The sequence below is a fragment of the Corvus cornix genome, chromosome 1, assembly GCF_000738735.6.
Source record: "Corvus cornix cornix isolate S_Up_H32 chromosome 1, ASM73873v5, whole genome shotgun sequence".
NCBI classification, from domain to species: Eukaryota; Metazoa; Chordata; class Aves; order Passeriformes; family Corvidae; genus Corvus; species Corvus cornix.
In genome coordinates, this window is record NC_046332.1 from 106,918,370 (window position 1) to 106,941,193 (window position 22,824).

The 22,824-nt window shown below is 35.9% G+C and overlaps 1 protein-coding gene across 2 annotated transcripts in view; it reads left to right on the forward strand.

Annotated features, from left to right (window-relative positions):
• IL1RAPL1 (interleukin 1 receptor accessory protein like 1) overlaps positions 1-22,824 on the forward strand; it is a 697,132-nt gene that overhangs the window by 519,687 nt on the left and 154,621 nt on the right. For both annotated transcript variants that reach the window (XM_010394520.4, XM_010394522.4), the window contains exon 6: positions 10,682-10,756. In XM_010394520.4, the coding sequence (XP_010392822.2) occupies positions 10,682-10,756 (75 nt within the window). The remainder of the gene's footprint in view (positions 1-10,681; positions 10,757-22,824) is intronic.

Sequence of the window (22,824 nt, forward strand, 5' to 3'; positions counted from 1 at the left end):
TGCCCTTATCCCAGTATGTCTATATCTCTCTTGTGTTGGAGAGTCCAGGGCTGGGCCCAACACTCCAGATGTGTCTCATCACATCTGAGCAAAGAGGGAGGATTGCCTTCAACTTGCTGGCCATGCTCTGCTTGATGCAGCCCAGGGTGCTGGTGGTTTCCACTGCTGCAAGAGCACATTGCTGGCTTGTGGCTAACTTGTGGTCTATGAATCCAAGGTCTTTCCATGCTAATCTGATTTTCAGCTGCTTGGCTCCAGGCCTGTGTTGAAGTTTGGGATTTTTGCTCCCCTAGGACAGAACTTGGCGATTCACCTTGTTGATCTTCATGAAGTTCCTGTCAGAGTCAGACCATTTCTCCAGGCTGTCAAGGTCCCCATGAGTGGCAGCACCCCTGTCGGTCATCAACCACTCTTCCAGTTTTGTGTTCTGTTATCCAGGTCACTAAAGAAGTGGTGAACCAGCATTAATATTTGGGGTACAGGCTGCCCAAAAAGCTTTGTGCTGCTGGTTGCAGCCTTCTTAGTCCAAGAGTTCACTCAGTTTTCAACAATCTCCCAATCCATATACAAATTCCATACTTTACCAGTTTGTCAGTGAGGCAAAAGCCATTCTTATGTCAAGATAAACAGCAACAAGTGCTGCCTGCAGGTCCACTGAGCCAGTCATCTCATCACTGAAGGCTATCAGGTGGGTTAAGCACAATTTTACCTTTGTAAATCCACACTGATTATTCTCAACCATCAATCTTGTCCTTAATAATCTTGGTAATGGTTTTCAGGACTTTTTGTTCCATCATCTTCCTAGGGATCAAGGAAAGGCTGGCCAGCCCATGATGCCAAGATTCTCCTTCTAGCCTTTCTTGAAGATTAGGAGTGATATTTGCTTTCTTACAGTCCAAAATCTCTCAGCTTAAAAGTAAAATCCCTGTCTCAATGGAGCAGATCAAAAAACGCTGCCTGAGAGGACAGAAAAAACAGGTGCACTCAATGAGAAGTACCAAAAAAAAAAAAAGTCTTCTCACTGTTCATGAAAGTGGATTTTTTCCAATTTTTGGGTCACAAGAAATGATCATATGTCCAAATTCCTAGCAGAGCAAAGATAGATTCAGAGGACTAAATCACTGAAATTACTAGGAGAACAAAGTAATTGTTCTGATATTACAGGTCTAAGACAGAATCCGAACAGAAAGAATGAGAGCAGGTCACCTTTTAAATCAGATGGTTTTTAAATAGAGCAATAGAATTAAAAGGTTGAATACAAATCTTGAAAGAGAAAACTCTATGTTTTTGAAATATGTAAAATCTTTAATTGCAAAGCCTTTAAATGTCAGCTCACTGGAAGACTTGAAGCAGTCAGGGAGCGTAGGGTTCCATTTTCTTTACAAGACCTCCTCAGAGGCTGAGAAGTTTTACTTTGAAATGTCAGCATTATCAGCAGAAAGATTTAATTATTTTTAAAAAATAGAGTATCTAGAATTTGTCTTCAAAGGTCATGAGCTAGTGTATATCCAAGAACTATCTGCCCTAACTCCAAAAAAAGGAAAGAATAATAAAAGCAAGGCAGGAGCAAGTTTCCCAATATTACTATTCATTTCCTAAAATCATTGTTCTACTGATGCTACTTTCAATGAGGTACTTTAAATTGTGGCTGAAAAATCTTCCTGGTGGAAAAGTACCTGGAGATGCTAGTCAACAGATAGCTGAACTTGAGCCAGGTGCGCATGGGTGGCCCAGAAGGCCAATGGCATCTGGCCTGGATCAGCAATAGCATGACCAGCAGATAGTCACCCTGTACTCGGCAGTGGTGAGGCCACACCTCAAATCCTGTGTCCAATTTTAGGCCCCTCAGTACCAGAAAGACTTTGAGGGGCTGGAATGTGCCCACAAAACAGGCATTGGAACAGGAGGTACTTAAAAGACCTGTAGATGTGGCACTTGGGGACATGGATTAGTGGATTGGCATTGCTGGGTTAACAGTTGGACTCAATGATCTTAAAGGTCTTTTCCAAGCTCTATGGTTCAAATCATTCTAAAACACACTCCATTTCCTTGGGTTTGAAATCTAAATCTGAGATGGTATACAAATACTAGGCAAAAAAAAATGGAAACTATTGCTAAATTTCAGGGGGAAAATGAAATGATTGTGAAAAGATTGAGGACAAGAAATAATAGTAAATACTTAAATTCAATGACAAGTGTGAAGAACAAGAAAATGTAGGTATCACTGAATAATTGGACTGTATAAATGAGATATTTGTGGGCTCATCGGGAAATAAAAATAGAGTAATTGTTAAGAAAATGTATATTTTGTCTAGTCACAGAGGATATAACATTATGATACTTCCATCCCCATATTTCCTGTGCTTTAACCTAGAGATAAAAGGAAGGAGAAGAGATTAGGGTAACGATATGAGAAGGGAATCTATGATGATATGCAGAGAAATTTTAATAGTGTGTTGCAAAATGCTTGCTTGATGATAATGTATTTGTCTGTCTTTTCTTTTAAGTTTGCCTAAATAATTTTCATTTATATAACTCCGTTTTCCTTCATGAATATTACATCTTTTCAGGTAGCCTGGTTTTTAAGAATACTGTGTGTGTTTCTGTTTGTTTCACAAGCCTTATGTGAGAGTTATAAACACACCACTTCCCTGAAGACTCTTCTAAACAAAGGCATGACCTAACATGTAGATACAGGAGCAAATTCCCTGACAGGTTCTAACTGCATTGCTGCTGAATGACGTGCTGGTGGGCTGAATCATTAAGGTGAAACATCAGAGGATGTGCTGGTGGAAATGCTCCTTGATACATCATTTAATTATTTTGGTAACATTTATTTTCATTAAATGCACCGGTAATATATCACCTGCTTTTTTATATCAACAACAGCAGCAACCATTTCTTTCTTTCCCCAGATGATCTGACACCTCTAAGAAATAAGTGCAAGGAAAATTTTAACAGACCATGCAGATAGATCAGGCTTTAGCATGACATCCTTTTCATAGATCTACATAGGAAATCTCATTTCCATTATCCTGCTTTAGGGATCAGTTTTGTACAAAAACATTGGTATAGTGCAGAGAAACTTTGTGCACGAGACAAAAAATATTTTTGATATTTTAGATACTTTAATATTTTTATTTGAGGGGTTTTTTTATTATGAGACTTTTTTTTGTTTGTTTGTGTTTTTTTTTTTTTTGTGGGAGAGGGGAAATCCTGTCACTATAATTAAAAAAAATATTTTAGAATCAAAGCTTTGCTTTATTCCTTCCCTTTTTCTTTATAAGATCAATATATAAATCCTAAATCTGCCACAAAGAAAGAGACCAAGAGCCTATCAAAATGTTAGACTGATACTTCACTCAATAGTTAACTACATATACTCTTTGGTTCTTTTGTATTTCAAGACTGCATTAACATCTTCCATGGCAGCATTTTGATTATTTGTTCTTTTTCCATGGAGATGATCTCTGGGAAAGGTCACTCTGTGTTCAAGAAAACTAACACCTCCTCTGAAGATGGCACAAGTGTCACATCAGATTCAATTAGAGATGAGCAGATAATGAGAACATTAACATCTGGCTGCATCTGCTCTTCTCCAGTATTCAGCGTGTTGTTAATCGCAGGGGACTCACAGGCTTAAAACATTTTAAAAGGCTTCTTGGAAATACTCTTCCCATCTTTTAGATTTAATTTTAGCAATGCCTCTTCTCAATATGCATCATGAAAACTTTTGCAACCTCTTTATTGATTACAGGTTCAGCTATTTCTGCACTTTCTTTTAGGAAGGGCTAATATTCCAGTCAAAGCACTATAAGGGGTTTTTTTTGAAAAAAAAAATTCTTATTGAAAAAATTAAAGATTATAGCCAGTTTGGGAAAAACATCAGAAGAAATGATTAGTTATGAGAAATAAAAACCATTTTCATTTATATGCCCAAAGCAATAGGGGTGGGGAATTGTTTTGTTGGTTTTTTGTTTTTTTAATGTGTGGTTAGGAGAAGAGAATAAGACAGAAACTGAAAGGAGAGATGCTTTTGTCTTGCAATACAAGATTTATGGGAACATTTCAGAAGATAAAAGCTGAACTTCAGTCAGTCGTAGTGGAAACTAAGTCACATTAGACAACACATTTACTGTCATATGCCTATGGCTTCACACACATATCTTCAGTATCCTTACATGTATCTGCCCTCAGTTTCAACTGTTTGATTCAGCATTCACACAGTGAAGCAGAATATTCTTACGGAGTGCTGCAATTCATGGCATATATGACTTTAAATGATGCCCTTGTGAATAAAAACTTATCTGAATGTAACTGAGAACTGAGATTTAAGGTTGTTAAAAGTCTCAAGCAGGTATAAAGAATTCCCTTCTTATGAAAGACCTTGCCATATATTTAGTTTTTAAAAAGCACTGATTTCTCTACTGATATATCTGAATACATAGGGCTATACCTATGTGAGGAGAAATAAAGAAAAAAACGAGCATCCTTGCATTGCATAACTTTTTTGCTCTGCTCACATTTGCTTTGAGGAATCTCAGAGTTCTCAGTATCAATATTCATCTGGACAGTGACTGTGTAGATTAATGTTTCAAGACTGCAGCTTCAGGCTGCACATAATTAATTGTATTACAATCTACTGTAGACTACTGCTACTGCCTTTTCTTTTACAGTCAATTCTATTAAAACAAAGAAATGAAACATAAAAGTATACATCAGAGAATTTCAAGGCACTGCAATTATCAACTGGAATGCTACAGTTTTTCTTCCTATTCTTATAATTACTTATGATTCCTGAATATGGCAATCGATGCCAACTTTTCATAACTGATGGCTTTCCAATGACAGTGCTTTATTTTCAGAGCCCTCTCATGAAGTAGACACTTTAACATAGCAATCTAAAACCCAAACCCATTGTTTTACTCTAGTTTCAAACCTTCTCCACTGATGTTGGCATAAGACAATCATGCTTGACAATGCTTGAATAAATGTTCAGATGAGGTAGTTGGGAGGGTGAGTGCACCCCATGCACTTCACAGCCAGCCCTAGGACAACTCTGAGAACGTGTGGAGCAGGCAGCAGTGCCAGGCACTGCCACAGAATCATAGAATGGTGTGGTTTGGAAGGGACTTCAGGCATTATCTAGTTTCAAACCTTCTGCCATGGACAGGGTCACCTTCCACTAGAACAGGTTGCTCAGAGCCCCATCCAGCCTGACCTTGAACACTTCCAGGGATGGGGCAGCCACAGCTTCCCTGGGCAACTTGTTCAGTCAGGCCTCCTCTATATCCCCCTCAGATATCCCTCCTCTGATGGAAATACCTTGTCTTCACAGTTATCTGCATATGACAAAATTGGCATGACAAATACAGGAGAAAAAGACGCACAGAAAATTAGCAAGAAAGTACACAGAAATGAGGAATTCTCTTAATTTTCTAAACACAAACCAAGAGATGGGGAGTCTTTTTGAACTGTGGGTTGAATTCAAAGAAGCACTGCTGACTTCATGAAAAGAACTCCATGTCTCTGATGTCCTTTGATTTCAAAGTGTAGGACTATTTTCCTTTGCATAGCAATGAATTCTTCCCCTTATTTAATCCTGTGCTATGGTTACAATATCTTCCAGGGACATGTCAGTCATTTTTTCTAAAAATGGTCTAAGTTCATAAACATAAGAGGCTTAATCTCATTGTGTTATCTCAAATCTCAGAGAGATCAAAAGGATTTTCATCCTCAAAAAACAATTTCTACTTCAATAAAACAGTTGAAGCAGAAATGTTCTAAAATATGTATAACTCAGACTGGACAACTAAGGCAACTATTCCTGTGATTTTTTGCCCTTGGATGAAATGTCCAGACAATAAACTGGCTTTCTGATTTGCAGGCAATTCCACACAACCGCGTCTTCCTCTAAGAAATTAAAACCTTTTGTAGTTATTTTCAAGGGAGAATCCGTGAGCACTTCGTAAAACAGATGTAAACCTAGATCTTTGGAATTATAATTTTTCTATTATAAAGCTTGTGCATTTTGAGGTAGCTCAGTTTTGATATCCAGATTAGTGCTATTTTGATGTACAGGTTGAATTAAGATATCTTCATTACACGTGTTGAAATCTAACAGTTGGCTGGTCTCTCCAAGTAACAGTGTTTTGCACAGAGCAGGTCTATGTACGTATCATGTGACCACATTCATCTAAAGCTAAAGCAGCAGTGTGGGAAGAGGAGTATGGAAGTCAGTGGCTGGTATAAAAATATTATCTTCTGATTGTTTCCAGCTGGGTGACTGATTGTGGTGGCTTTCACTTTCATTACCACAAGACAAATTGTTCAATATATTCTAAATGTACATCCAATCTGATAGACATGGAATGTGAATTTAGTCACTTTTTCTCTGAGCAGGATCAATATGTCTGCAGCTGACTGGTATCTCTGAACTTGTATATTAATTTTTAATAAATCTTCAGAATTGGTTACTTCACCTTTTTATTTTTTTAACTTTAGTTTACTTCAAGTTTGACACATATTTGTTTTCAAACCATTCATCAAAGATGGTTCAGAAGTCAAACATAAGATGAGCTGTAAACTTGATTTATGATCAAACAGCTTTCCTTTAAAAGGCACTGACCTATCAAACCCCCCTTTTTTTTTTTTTCAGAGAGGAATATACCAATTTTGGTAAACTGTGTCTGGGATAATGTTCTTGACTCTTAAGTGGGGGCTATGGGGCGAGTGAAAAACAAAACCAAAAAAAAAAGTGAGAAGAGAAAGAAAAAACCAAGAGGGAGGAAGGGAAAAGTGAATCCATGCATCAGTAGATAATAATATCTAGGGACTAAGATTCTTGCCAAGAGACTTGAGAATTCCCTCATGCAAGAATAGGAATCTGAGCACTTTGTTCCTCCTCTATGACAGCCACATTGATAAGTACTACCTGGTGGGAAGAGGATCTTCTCTTTATATTTTTAAACATATTCAAAAGAATTTTTGTTCTTTGCATAGAGTGCAGAACAGGAAGTGCTTTGAAATCCTGGATATTTTTGTAGGACATGAAAATTATTGCCTTCCTACCTCTATTTATAAAAAAAAAGAATAAAAGGTATTTAAGTTGTTAAAGAGACCAGATGCAGTTTTAAGTTTTATAAATTTTGTTAGGTTCTTGCTATTTAATAAAAGTTTAGGAAGAAAGGATTCAAATATGGTTTTGCTGTTCAATTTAGTAGGTAACTGTGCCTCAATATATCCATCTGAAAAGAATATTGATTTTGAATAGCCTCTCACATGACCTAGTTAAGAAGTCATTCCCCATGGTTTTAATGATAGGAAAAAGCTTATAGGAGACACATAGGTCTACTCCAGAGGTTCTAAACTAAATGAGGATTGTGCTAACTCTGTGCTCTCCATTAATATTGCTATCTGGGGAGAGTGTACACTTGAGAGGTGGAGAGGCAGCTAGAGAAATTCCTACCTCTGCATCAGTCCACAGGGATTAATATGCGAGAACATACTTACACACATCTTCAGGATAAGAAATGGATCAAATAGCAGACATTAACGGCCCTGACTGACTGAGAAAAATTTTCAGATCAGCTTGGAAAATTTGATAGTTTAAGCACATCAGTTATTAAAGTTATTTTCCTTGCCTATATTACTCATATTCACAGTATTTCCCTACAGTCTAAAACCCTGGAATGCAGAGTACCCAAGGATATTTTTACTTTTCTGGACAGGTGAAGGAGTTGGCCCTGGGAAATGTGATTGCTTATAGTATAGACATAGTCACAACAGTGTGAGGTTGGTAGACATCAAAAGGAATGCAATGCTGGGATGCTTTCCCCAATTTAGAGTTTTTAGAATTGCATCATCTTACTAAATATTAACTCTTACTGGCTACAAAGATTGGTAACTTTAAAATAAGCATGTGACACAACTTCTATTTTATCTTTGTTATACTATTGATTAGGGGGGTTTTGTACTCCTGAAGGATGAAACAGGGTTCACTCTCAGCAAAATGGGAGGAATGGGTAACAAACTAGAGAATAGAGATGCTCCTTCAGGAAGCCTTGAAAAGTTGGAGAAAATCATGGAGTCCAACAAAGGCAATGTCTTTGTCTAGAAGTGGAATAATCCCGTGCAGCAGAGTAGAAGCTGAGACTGACTGAGTAGGAAAAAGCTTTGCAGGAATGGTCCTGTCAGCCCAGGTGGACAATAAGTTGAGCATGAGTTGGCAAAGTCCAACTGCACAGCTCTTGGCAAGAATTTATCCAGCATGTCTGGGAGGGTGATCATTCCCAGCCCTGTAGTGTCTGTGAGGCCTCACCTGGGACACTGACGAATTTGAGGCCTTTGCTGTTCAAATGACAGATGTACTGGACTGAGTCCTGTGCAGGGCCACTGGGTGGTTGGCAGCTGGAACACCCAAAGTGGTGAAATCTGCATCCACGACGATGTTCAAAATGTACTCTATTGGACCTGCTTCCAACAGGAGATTGGATCACTTGGCTTCCAAAGGATCCTTCTAGCCTACATGCTCCTGTGATTCTGATACACCAGTTATGTGTCTAAATTATTATTTTCAGTAGCATTTGTTTTGTTAAATTTTGTATTAAATCTCATAAATTACGGGAAAATTAAACTGGGCAAAATTTTTATAATAACTTCATACTTCTGTTGAAGGATGATTTACCTCCACACATCCTGGGCCTATTCATTTAAAAGTAGAAAACCTCTTTGAGACCTGAGTTATAGGACCATAAAAGTAATGTTGATCTTGCCTTAAACTGATAAAAAATGCTGGTTTCTAATCTTCTTATTTGTTGCATTAACTCCACAAGTTACTATATCTTTACTTAAAATCTGATCATAGTTTCAAAACAGATTTAGAACAACAATGACTCAGAAGACATTATCTGATGAATAGTAATTGAGTTGAGAATGACAGAACTGCAAAATTAAATTTAAATTCATAGTGGATGTTTAAAAAATGCCGATGTGCTGATGCATTATGAGCCTTTACAGAGAAGTTAAGAAATGGGAATGACTAATTTTACAGTTTAAGAAGAAAATATATTTTGAATCCTTTTCCCTTCCACCCACTTTGGCCTTTAAGGAAAAAAAGACAGAGAGACAAAAAGAGGTAAAAAGAATTAACATTGGTGTAAAGAAAAGTAGCAACCCAGAGATGATGTCAAAAAGTCCTTCACAACTGCAGCTGTCTCCACAGTCTGTAGTGCAGAATGATTTCCCATAGAGACTAGAAGCTGTAAGAAGAATGAACTGAAAGAAGGTCTGTGGGCCAAGTACACATCTTTTCTGATTCCTGAATTTTGATTCATTGCTAGATCTGATGGGTTAACACCCCTGATACCAGCTGAGTGGGTTTATGCTTTTATCATATAAAGGATAATCTCTGTAAAGCAGAAACAAGAGTTGATAATGGTTCCATTCTGTAATTGTCTCAAAGTTGAAATTAAATGCTGTACCTTTTAAAGAACATTGATAATTTACTAAAAGACCAGAGGAAACATAGTGAAGAGAATGCAACTAAACTTCTGCTATTCCACTGACAGGAGATGAATGTGTTTAGTAGATTAAGCCCATACACATATGGGTATGTGTGTATGTCAGTAAGAAAAGGAGCATTGATTTTGACAAGTTGAAGGGAACAAATATTCTAGAGCTATATCAAAATGTCAAATGTATTTTAAATCTGCGACAGCCCATAATCTGTGTTAAGAACTGAAGTATGAATTGATGTTGAAAAGCAGAATATCAAAATGTTGCAGGTGACTAGAAAAGTTGGAAATTTTCCATGAATATTTACTATCAGTATTAAAAGAAAAAAAATCATTCTTTTTTTTTCATATGGCATGCACTCATCTGTCAGACATAGCAAAGAGGACACTTGCTAAGAACAAAAGTAGTAAGAATCAATGGTGCTTCTATGAATTAAGTAGACAGATGTTATATTTAGTAGAACAGCATTGTTTATATACATGCATGGTTTGAACACACTTCATCAACCTTCAGAAGGTTTTTGACCACTACAAAATTCTTTCTATTCCACTATTGCATAAGTCTACTAATATTATTTCAGGGTAGACCAAAAGGGAAGAGGGAAGGCATCTTGTTAGGAATCTTGACATTATTTCATTGTATCCATTCCTTTGATTTTGAAAACTTAGCCTTTTTCTAGTACTCCCCTTCACAAAGCTTCAGTGTTGGTAATATCTTTTCAAATAAAATTTTTGTCAAATATTCAAACTTGTTTTACAGTAATTGATTTGATGTTATTTATCTGTTAATGACTGTACTTTATAGAAAAGTAATTAAATATCACAGAAAACTATGAAATTCTGGATAATATTTACAAAAATAGAAAATTGCAATGTCACTGCATTTTTTTTTTAGTTGGTTAGTTTTGGGGATTTTGTTGTTTTTGTTTTGTTGCTTGGGGTTTTTTTGTGGGAGTTTAAAGAAATTACTTTTTTTCATACAAGGGCCTTTAATTTTGGTGCCATATTTACTGTCTAAGCAAAAACATTTACAGCTACTGAAGGCATGAACATTATTGAAACAAAAGAAAAACCAAAGACTTCCTGATACAATAGGTATAAAACCAAGTCTTAGTCTATCCAATAATAATCAGAACACTATATATGTGAATTTCTTTCTTTTCTAGCACCACTAACAGATAAACCACCAAAGCTTTTACACCCCTTGGAGAGTAAGCTAACAATTCAGGAGACCCAGTTAGGTAAGTAGCAAACATAACCTCTGTTCAAATTATATGAAGGTATTTGACATGTTAATGTATTATGGTAATGTGATGGCATGTTGGCATTAATAATTTAATTGAAAAGGCATTAAAAATATGTTTATTCCATACAGAGATGTATGATATATCATCTAGAAGACCGTTGTTCATAAAAAACTTTTAATAATTCATACTGAATGCTAGCTTTTGATTACTGATACTGGGTTTTATCTTGCTGAAAGTCAACAATTACAAGAGTATCTGAACTTTTCTTTCTAAACTTTCCCTCTTCTGTATATTCATACGTGCTGTGGGTTTCATTGGGATTTTGTGATTTAAGTTCTGCTCGGAAGACTTCTGTGCTTTGGTGGCTGCTTACAGAATTGCAAAATATTTTGTAATGACAAAGGTTGTGCCAGTCAAATCATCCAGCAAACAGTAGTGTTATCATAATAACATCTGATTATTCTGAATTCATGAATATTTATGTATAGATGAATGAAGAGAAATTGATGCATGAAGAAAGCATTTTGGTTCCTTTTTTCTAGTCTAGTGGCTGGTGGGTATGATTGGTCACTTTAGTGTCCTACTTCTGGAGAAACTGAGTGTATGAGTTACTAGATTTTGCAGGATATAGCAATTTATCTCTTTTTTGTATTGGCAATGAGGGCAACTTGTAAGAAACAAACAGTAGGTTGCACTGGAATTATGGTGTCAGAACAGTAACGTAGTGATAGATTTTCTAGCATGTCGGCTACAGGAGAAAATGGAAACCAGTCTGGTGGAAACAAACCTCATAGAAAAAAAAATATATAAATCTCATAGAAAGAAAATAGTGCAAGTAAAGCTCAGTGCATTCTGCAACACAACATCAGACAAAGCAGAAGGCTTGCAAATTAATTCTGACAGTCGTTGGCAGAGCATTTTATGGGGATTACTAGTTAATGGCCAATAATGTCCAGGGAATAACTCATCTTTTCTTTGATATTAATAAACTATTACTTTGAATGATTCAGGCTAGCCAGGTAAAATTCTGATATGCTAATATACAGGTTTTTTCAGAAACTATTATATAGAAAAGGACACATGTAGCATGTTTCCTTCTAGAGCTACTTTCTGTTGTTCTGAAGGTATTGTTTCCGATATACTGACTCAGAAAACCTTTCCTGTATGCCAGTCCTTAATGATTTCATGTTGTTTGAACACAAGACTAGGGAACAGAGAACAAAGTGACTCTGCACATTTGTTTTTCAACTAATGTTGCTTACTGAGATATTTTTGATGAAAAAAAATCAAAAACAAAAGGCAGAACCTTTCTGGGCTAGAATGTTGTCCTGCTAAATATACTGTATGGTGAGACTATTTCAAGAAGAGTGTAATTATTAATGGCTAGCTAGAGGCTTTTTTGTCTACGAGTTTTAGAATTAGTCTCAGTTTTGTTTTCTCAAAGTTCTAAGAAACATATAAAATAATTTGAAAAGAGCTGGGTTTAAAAAAGATACTTTTCAGAAAACTAAATAGCTGTTGGTGGATATAAAAGAGTTAACTTGAAAATGTCATTTTCAGACACAAATGGGAAAGTCTGACCATAAATTAATGTGAAGTTACAGTACTTAGCCTTATATCAAGAAGCTACAAGAATATATTAATTTGTTGTTTAAAAGCCTGTGAAAAAGCCTTTGAGAACTGGAATGAGTGAAAAAAATTGATAGTACCCTAACATGAAAACTGTGTTGTTCTGCTCTTAGATTTAATGCCTTGGTCCTGCTGGATAACCTTCAAAAGGTCTGTGTTTCCCTGAGGAAAGCCAGTGTTCATTTCTGAGGGTCAGTTCATACCTTGCAAAAGATGAGAATACTTTAATGTTGGAATAATGCCAAGATTCACTTGGATAGTTCTCGAAGCCAGGCAAATCCTACTCAGATGAGTCTTGGGGTCACCACATTTTGTGACCAGTCTAGATACTGCCAGAAAATGTTAATCCTCCAGAATGTGTTTGGAATGGTGTGTTTGTCCCTTACTTGGCAAATAAATGTGTTGGTGGACACTGAAGAAGTGGAATGGGTGATATTCCCATTCCAAAAGAAAAGACAGAGCAAGGAACTAGGAGCTTGGGGCAGCCCAGGATTTCTTTAGCAGGTCACCAGTTGGTGGGGATCTGGGGCAATCCCTGCTCCCCTCCCACATTTCTGTCCTTCTCACCTTGCAGTCCTTCAGCCTGAGTTGGAAACAAAGCAGGTTACGTGTGTCAGGGGATGTTCTGGGATGTACATACCTACCTTACAGGGATTTGTGTAGCTCCAGGTGCACATGGTGTACTGGAAAGTCAATAGTGATGATTCACCTCCAAATCTTCCCCTGCTGGCAGGCCCCTGTGGAGCAGTGCTGGGCACACTTCTGAGGAAGACCTCAGTAATATCAGCACATTTTCTGTTGAAAGAGCTACTGGACTTCAGTTCTTAAATAGAACACCTCCATGCAGTATCTAAACCAAGGTGTATCTAACTCCCAAGACATGTCTAAGACATAACTTACTCATTTGGCTACAGCACTGCTGAGTGACAGAGATATAAGACATAGTGGCTTCTTCTATACACCAGCAACTAAAATTAATGTTGTGGGACCACACACCTGTTGTGTTATTGTCTTGCTTGGCTTCCATAAAACAGCATCAGACTGAGATGTGACTGCAGGAAGGAGTTTCTCTAAGGGGTGACTGATATGGCATAAGTCATCTGCAGTCTGACTTGCTAAGGCAAAAGGTAAGAAACCAGAGCCGAAGAATCTGCACACCTCAATCCTAGGAACCCACAGGCTCCCATCATGCTCAAGTTATCCACAGTTCTTTGAGGAAAAGGTGTCCTGCTATTCAACTGGTATTTGGAGTGTGTTAAGCATGGCTGCACTGCAATCAGAAACTTTAGAGAGTCACTGGTATCTGGAGAATTCATCAGAAATATCTTTTTATTACACTGAATAGTAACCAGAAATGCATGAGATGGAAGCACAGGATAAAATTGAAGGAGAAGTTAATTTCTTAAAGGCTTTTCATAAAAAACAACATCGGAGAGCCAAGGAATGAAGTAGAGAAAACCTAGATGAGGAAAGAAAGATTAGTTTCTGGACTTTATGTTTTTTGTTTGTTACTTCATTTCCAATTTTGCAATCAATTACTTAATCCTGTTGCAAGGGTAAAAAATGCTAATTACTTTCAAGTTTTTCTCCTGTTAAAAGGGCTTTTAGGTAGATATGTGACCCCACTATAAACTACTTCTCTGGAAACACATCTCCAGATAAAATATTATGGTAAATACAGTCCTTTAAAGATCATGTACTGCAAAGCTTGGAGCTGTAAGAAGATGAAGAGTGTTTTCAGCTCTAAGCCACTCTGTGGTCTGGTGGCAGCATAGGCCAGGGAGGGGAGAAAAGCTGGCAGTGAACAGGTGGCCAGGGGAGGCACAGTGTGGGAATAAGAACATGATGATCCAAGGAACTGCATTCCACAGCTAACCAAATCATGTGTACAAATCCCTGCTAATATAAAACCCCCTTGTAATCGTAATGAAAACAAAAATCTGAAAATACAAACACAGACCTGTTCAGGAAGGCATTAATTAACATTGTTTCTTATATATCTGAAATCCTAAAATTTTGGGTAACTATTTTTAATTCTAGGGTGATGCAGATGTTATGTATTTATGATAGAAATATATAATATCCATGATTTGTAAATGTATTTTAAAATATATATATTCTGGGATTTTTTATTGGTAAATTCTGAGTTTTTTCAGTTTCACCTTTCAGGTTACAGTGTTTTTCCCACTAATGCTGTCCAATAAATGCTCCCATCAAGGAAACAAAGAATACTATTAGCCTGAGTCAAGAAAGTCTGATTTTAGTAACCAGTTGGTTCATGTCATGTTACTAAAGAAGACAGATGTGATTCCACAATAGATAGTAATGGATCTGGATTAAAACATTACAAAACATGAAATAATTATTTTAAACACCTCACAAGCTAGTTAGCCTCTGTCCTCCCCACTTTTTCAGTGTATCTTCTGCTTCTGCACAAGGCTGTAATTTGACATGCAAAATTCACCCAGGAAAATAAAGCTATTGTTGAATTATTTTTAGCTAGGTAGGCTCGATGTTAGAGAAGAGAAACAAAAAAAAAAAAAAAGGAATAAAGTATTTCCAGCACTATATGAATGGACCTAAAAGATAAGTTTGTACAGGAAGCAAGACACTTTCCCTGATGATCTGAATAAACTGATCCTCCTGAATTGTATCCAACCCAAAAAAAGTTACTTGTGACCAAATACGCAGTGAATACCTGTCCTGTTTTTATCTAAGGAATTATTTTGATAAAATTAAATTAATTACTACATAGTGAATTGGGGATTTCTTCTTTCTCACCCTTCCCTGCATAGATTCAAGAAAAAGTTTCATTGGACTACTTTTAATATATTATTTCTAAAGCAGTAATAGAAAGAAGCTCCCCATCAGGGACAGGAGAATGCTGGTTCATTTATAGCATTGTGTTGCATTAAAACCTTCCACACAAATTGACCTTGTTAATGATAAAAGCCGTCCTTAACTAGATCAAACAGTAGATGTATAAATAAATTAACTAAAGTGACATGAGATAACTAGCAATCAGTGACTCCTTTCAGGATGGAAATTGAATTGAAAGAATATTCAATAAACAAACAAAAACAAAAAAACCCAAACAAACCTAAAAGTGTCTTTGACAATTTTTCCTACCAAGATATACATGAAAATATAAACCAAGCATTCAGGAAAATCATATACAGGGCAATATTTATCCGATTGGAGCAGAAGTTTGCATATTGCTGTCAATTTTGCTGTCTTTTTGTCAGTGATAATAGCTAGATGTGCTAACCAGTTCAAGACTTGTTGATGTAGACTCTGAGGACTATTATGGGAGAGACGTGGAAAAATGGAGAGCCCATGAAGTGTCAGAAACAGCAATAATAACAATGAGGGGTTTTTAGTCAATTCAAGCAAATTTAGTAAATATAAGTATTATCTTCTGGTTTTTATAAACGTGCATAAGCAGGATCATTTGGTTGGAAGGGAAGAAAAGACTAAAAAAACCTTCTCTTTATTTCTCTGAAGCAGTGCTATTAGGAAGGTCTTTAGCATGTATGTACATTTTTTCAGTCAAACCAGATACAACCTGACCAAAATTGCATGTGGGTTCTTTTACACATTCTACTTTAAAGAGAGAAAATAACTTTAAATTTTTTAATTGAAATTTTCAGCTCAGCTTTCAAATTCCAGATGGAGAAGTATAGCATTAAAGTGTGCTCCCAACAAAGGTCTTGATTTAGGAAAAAAAAAATCTAGTGAAGAGAGTGATAAGGGATGTTTTAATCTCTAAAATCTGACTATCCAAAAAAAAAAAAAAAAGTGTTTGCAAGGTACCCTACACTCCCTTCTTTAAACTTTCAACCTTCAGATTGCATTAATACAGCTATTCTGTAGCTGAGGCTATCCATGAAGGCCCTAATATAGTTTACTAAAGAGACAATAAGTGAGTCAGAAACATTCAACCGCACTAAGAAAAAGTTTGTGCTTACAGCCCAGTGATAACATCAGCTGATTTTCCTTCCACTCTTTTCCCTTACTTAATCAAATCCTAAAACGTCATGGTTAAGATATTAAAAATAGCATATGTATTTTAAAGGCTTCTTTTTCTCTCTTTATGCACTTGTGTGTGTCTGAGAATAAATATATATACATGTATACCTAATCTCTCCCTATCTATCTATCTATCTATCTACATATATATATATATATCTATCTCACATATTTTTTTATGCATGGACAAAACTTGACAATACATTTGTTCAAATTTTATCCCACTTTATCAATGCTTCCTCTGGGAGATATTTATCTGATTTAAGGGTGGAATAGTAAAACTTTTTTATTCCTGCTAGGTTATAATCCGTTGAGAAATGTCTGCTCTAGAAAGTACTATGTACCATACTTTTCTTTTAAAAATCTAAGCAGGATTTAATGGAATCAACTGTGTCTGTTCAGTACCTCTGCAACTATGTACACTTGATTCTTTATGTACAGATTAGATGTATGAGAATATTCTATTTCAGATTGTTTGTGCAATACAACCAGTTTATTTTGATAAGATGAGAGAAGGCTATGGAACCTGAGAAGACTTGACATATCAGTTGGGTAATCCAGGAGATTGGGTTCCTATAAAAGAGTTAAAATATCAAAAATCATTTGTTCCTTACTAGTGGAGTGAAATATAATCAGATACAGTAAAACCTCTGTAGGAATACTCTGTGGAAGCAAGGTATAACTTATTGTAGCCAAGATCACAATAAGTACAGAGTACCACATACCAAGAAATGCAATTTAGGCATATATCATACATTATTTCATGTGAAATTTTAGTCCTAAAAAGACTGTAATTTTATAAATTTGAAACATCAAGAATCATATGATTGTGTAATCATTTTTTGCCAGATTTTTTGCTTCAAGTTATACTTTGTGTTTCTGAATTATATGTAGGGACTTTTTCATATATGATGCTGAAAAACACACGTGTGTTTCTTTGCATTAAAAAAAACCCCAAACCATCATACAATGGTGCTATGCAAAAACATTAAAATGTTAAACAGCAAATGACAAACTCAAAATTTAATATTGTGTACCATCATTAATAACTATATTTAAATTAACTAACTCCTCCAGAATATCTTGCTATAGGAAAACAGATCTCTTGTGAGCAGCAAAGTTATTCATACATAAAACTGATCTCAAGAATAATGTATTGGTGAAATGACAAACAGTACTACAGTTTTTACTCAGGAATTTACAGATTTACTCAGGAATTTACAGTTTTCACAGGAATTAATCTGCTTTCCAGTTCTAGAATAAATGCTTTCCAGCCTTATTGGAAAAGTCAGCCTATGCTCATGCAGTTCAGAGAAGGAGTTTTGCATGGAGCTGTATCGAACACTGTTTTTGTCTTAGACATAGTGTGGAGCTGTATTAAGATTTAGTGCTGCACACAGGTTTCATTCTGAAAAATCAATCTAAATCTGCAGGAATTCTTAATTGCAATAATTGTCGGGGATTTGGCTTGTCTTGTCACCAGAAAATGGAAAGTTATTTGAAGGAACACTAAGGGTCTGGAGGGCTTAAATGCTTTAGATAAACTCTTATAGTTTAGGAAACAGTAGTATGAATATTTTGAAGCAATCAGCTGAACAGGATCTTTTTTATGTTTGTTAAGAGATGTGTAACACTGAGACTCCAGATTGTGCATTCTGAAGTGCTATTCCTCTATTTTCATAGGATATGATGGATGAATACACAGGATATATAACCTCAAGATATAATCAACACATATTTGTCATAAATATCCAATTTTTAGCTATTTAATTTTACATAATTAATATCTGAGGAATCTGAAAATAAAAAAAAAAAAACAGAAATTCTATTTGATGCTATGTAGCATAACTGATATTAAAATATGAAAATAATTCCAACAACACTTTACATATGGCATGTATTATAAACTTTTATATAGTATTTTGTTTCTAATGAGTGCATGATGATGAACTATAGGTCAGTGCATTCCTTTGTTTTGGGGTAGGCTTGAGAATATTAGGATACACATCATTACTAGTCTAAATTTCATATTGATAAAAAATGACCAGCAATGTGTTCAACATTCACATACCAGCCATAACTGGTGTCCTGTATCTGTTTTAGAATGCTCTAAAGAGTTATAAACAAAAGATAACACAGCAGTATTTTCCACAATCTGTCCTCTTTTAATTTTTTATTCTTTTGCCTGAGGTAAAATTCTGACAATGGACTACTTAGGTACTTTTATTCATTTCCACACAAGAAAATAAAAAATCACCTGAAAAGAGAGGTTTATTAAGCACTTAGTTTTCATACCAGTCTGTAAGTATACACAAGTAAAAGACCAAATGCAAAAAACCCCAGGTGTTAAACACTTGTTTCACTGCTCAGAGGTAACTCTTGAGAACCACGGAGCTAGGAAGTTAGAGAGAGAAGGCATGGAGTTCAGTAAGCCCAAAATTTAAATTTACAGGATGCAGTTATTTGTGAAGCCTTGAGCATCTTCCTGGAGCTCTGCAGCAAATGTCACCTTCTAGTGAATCAGTCATTTCAGATGCCTAAAGTATCCTTCACATGGTTATGTACTATATTACCAATATACTGGTGTGATTCCAACAGCTAGTGTGCAACAACTGAAAATATTGGAAAAGAAATATTAGGAAAATGTTATACTTACCATGAAATAAAACATATCAAGTGACTATTCATGTTCACTACAGAAATAAATGAAGCACATACTTCAGTTAACCACATTAGGCTTATTTAGAAAAAATTATAACAAGCATTGCAAAATTACTTCTCTGTACGCTAATATAATGAATAGATTGGAGATGTGAGGCTGTAGGGTCATAAGTTTTGTTTCTTTCACAGCTTTCAAAGCAATTAATTTGAAGTAATAAATGCTTGTAATTTTTAATCATTCATTCACGGTCAGATTTTTCATGAGATATCTAAGAGCATGCATGGTACATTTCTCCTCATTAGCTTCTTGCTGATTTTATAGTATGTTCAGAGCTTGATACAAAGATACCTATAGGTTTATAGTAGAGAATTTTTGTGGGGTTTTTGCGTGTGGTTTTAATCTCCCACTAGTTTTTATTAAACAGAGCATTCATCCCACTTAAGTCAAAATTAGAGAATTTCTGTTTGGAAGACCTTTTCAACTTTTAATAAAGACATTCAATACTCATACAAAGCAAGATGACTTAAAAATACAGCAGCCAATATTATAGTTTTTTCTACCTTTTTCGAGTGGCAATTATTCTCACAACTGATATTTTATCATAGCTACAGTATTCAAAGTGCCATTTACAGTCTCCCAGTGCTTTTGAAAGGTCAGGCACTTAAAAAAGGTTATAAATGCAAATAATTTCCATCATGTGATACTCAAAACAGTGACATTATTCTTCTTTACAAAAAAAACAAACAGAAGTCACATTTAGAAGGACAAAATCCAAGACAAAATATTTTGGAACTGCTGTTAGGGAATGAATGATCTTTAGGGTTTTTTTCAAATGTTCAGAATAATTTACTTACTATAGTGAACACACTTACAAATATGTTACCAACAATAACAGTTCAACCTAGTTTAAATCAAAAACTAAGATGAGGACTAAAATGCTATTGTAGTAGTTACTGGAGGGACATGTTTAAGGCATAACTCAGTGTATTTGAAAGACTTTTCTAAGAGTGTTGATACCAATTACAATTCACTGCCTGGATTTTGGTTTCATGAATACTTGCATCTTTTTTCACAGCTGTTTTATTTGGGAGTTCCTTATATCAGTTTCTCCTTGAGGTAAAGTGGAAAATGGAGGTAAAAAATGGAGTTTGGTTTCCAGGGCAGACTGAGCCAACAGTTCAAGAGGGAACTATACAGGCTCCTACTTGTACAGCAGAAAGGGGCCTGGAGAGGAGGAACATTTTGCTACTGTTTCCTGCAGTTTCTGGACATGCAAACACCTTGGTTTTGTTATTTTCTGTTTAAAATGATTTTGAAACAGTCACCATAAAAGAGAAAATTACCAAAAACCCCAACATAAGGCCCCTAAACCCCTTTTAGAGTAAGATGCACAAAACACGTTAAGATGCCTAACTTCTGTTGCTGTCAATACCTTTGTGTTCCTGCTATTTTTATATTAGGCAGAATGCTCACTTTTTTTTCAGTTGATACCTCTGGCTCAAATAGGCTCCTGAATTAGTCGGTAGAGCCTCTGGAGAGGACACAATTTCTCCTGGCAGCTGTGTCAGCCATTAATGGTGTGATGTTTCGTGATTGCTTTAAAGAGGTGTAAATCTGTGCCACTCTGACACTTGCCTCCTGTCACACTCCTCTTATTCCATCCAGCTTCAGCACTCTTCCTTACAGGGCTGAAAAGTGATTTAAAGGAAAGAGAAGCAATTTAAGCTGTATGAATTTCTATGCTGATGTTCACATGAGTGCAACAAACCCTCATGCCAATATGTGGTGAGAGTGGGAATTATAGCCAGGGAGAAAAGGTGGGAGAAGGTGTTTTGGCTCAAACTGATAATGAAACATCACTCTAAGTTCACACTTGGTCACAGTAGATTCCCAAAAATGTCAATATGAATCAAGAGGCATCTGTGTGACATAAAACATATCACACCAGAGTGGAACTTCTTTGCATCTTCCCATAAAGGTGGCTTTGCATGGACTTTGGCAAATTGACAACTTGTTGGATTTTAGACTATTTTTTTAGACATCTAGGATGACATACCTGAACTTGAAGGGTATGAATGTCTTCTTTCATGACACCTCTATACAGCAGGTGAATGAATGCCAAATTCCAAAAATATTTAAAATATAACTTTCAGAAATATTTTACATTGAGCCATTTAACAAGAATTTTATAAGAGGAGATGCAAAAGGTATGGTACATCATAGAAATTTATAGCCCAGGTCTTCTAATGTGTTTGCATTTTTGACTGCTAAATTCATTGAAATAGCTCCATTAACTGGGATGCGTTAATGATTTACCATGACCATGACAAGGACATCATTATTTTGGTATTATTTAAAGCTATATATGAATCACACTGCTACTTAATTAACTATCTGGTATCCAGTTACAGAAGCTTGAGAGCAAGGCAGACATTTAACTGTGATAAAAGAAAAGAGGGTATTACTCATATCAACTATTTAATTAGTTGTTAAGTTAATTTTGTTTTTCCATTGTTCTTGCTTTGTACTCATCAATATGAGTAACAAGCACACTGGATGATGGCTCTTGTTTTTCAGCAGAAGTGCACATGAGAAATTATTGATACTGAGAAATACATAGCAAATAATTTTTGATGGTCATAATTCTGCAGCTCAGCAAAATTTAAAGCTAATTTTAATTTAGGAAGATGATATTTTCTTTGGTACATTTTCAGTCTTAATGCTGTCATGTCAGAAGACTTGCAGACATTTTTTAGTTGTTTCTCTTAGTGCCATGAAAAAAATATTTTTTTTCTGCATTTGAAACATTGCTTTGTTATGAAAAATACACTGATTTTAATACAACTTGGACAGTAAGGTTGTTGACTCAACCTTATCTGTACAGTACATTGAAAAAGTATTGTATGGTTAATGTAAGGATTGAGGGATATCTTAATTTTACCTTTGTCTGACTTAATGTTGCAGGCAAGTATCAAAGAAAATGGTTCCAAATTAATAATTTCAAGAGTAAATCACTTCTGTTTTGAAATTCTTCCCTTTTCTCTTTACACTGGAAACTAGATTTTTCTGTAGGAAAAGTGAGCTGCTGTATCCTCACTGCACGTGGCAAACTACCAAAACCCCACCCTCACCTCATTCAGTGAGTCTTTGCACACATTCTTTTCCTCAATTCCATTTTTATGTAATTAGAAAATAAGGGTTCCAGCCTGAAGTAGATCAAAAGAGAAGACTGTACCAAGAGAAGTCAGGATCTCTCCAAGCTTGAGCATCCCCTCCGTTGAACTTCGCTTGTCATTTAGAAGTGTTATCTTTATTATGGCAAATGCTGTCACTGCCTGATCCATCGCCCACCACTCTGCACTATCCCTGCCCCTATCTCTGGTTTTGCTTTGTGGCAATCTGTTAACAAGTGTGGGTGTGGACCAACTCCTCTGAGCTGTCATAATATCCCAAGGCATGAAATGTAATTCATGAGGTTTTGTGTCCTAAATTCAGTATGATTCGTTCCAAATTAACCTAATGGATGAGGAGATACAAAGCATTGAACTGCCAGTAGCAATTTATAAGCAACCCACAGATGAAAATAAGGACTTCAGTAGTTAGAGATGTCTGAGGAGGGAAGCTGGTGTGTGTGTAATTGCTGGTTACTTGGACGTCACTTAATCGGGGTCTCAAGTGTGACTGACTTGTAGATGAGCTGAGCCTCAGTACTTGACCCCAGCAGCATTTCCTGAGACTTGTA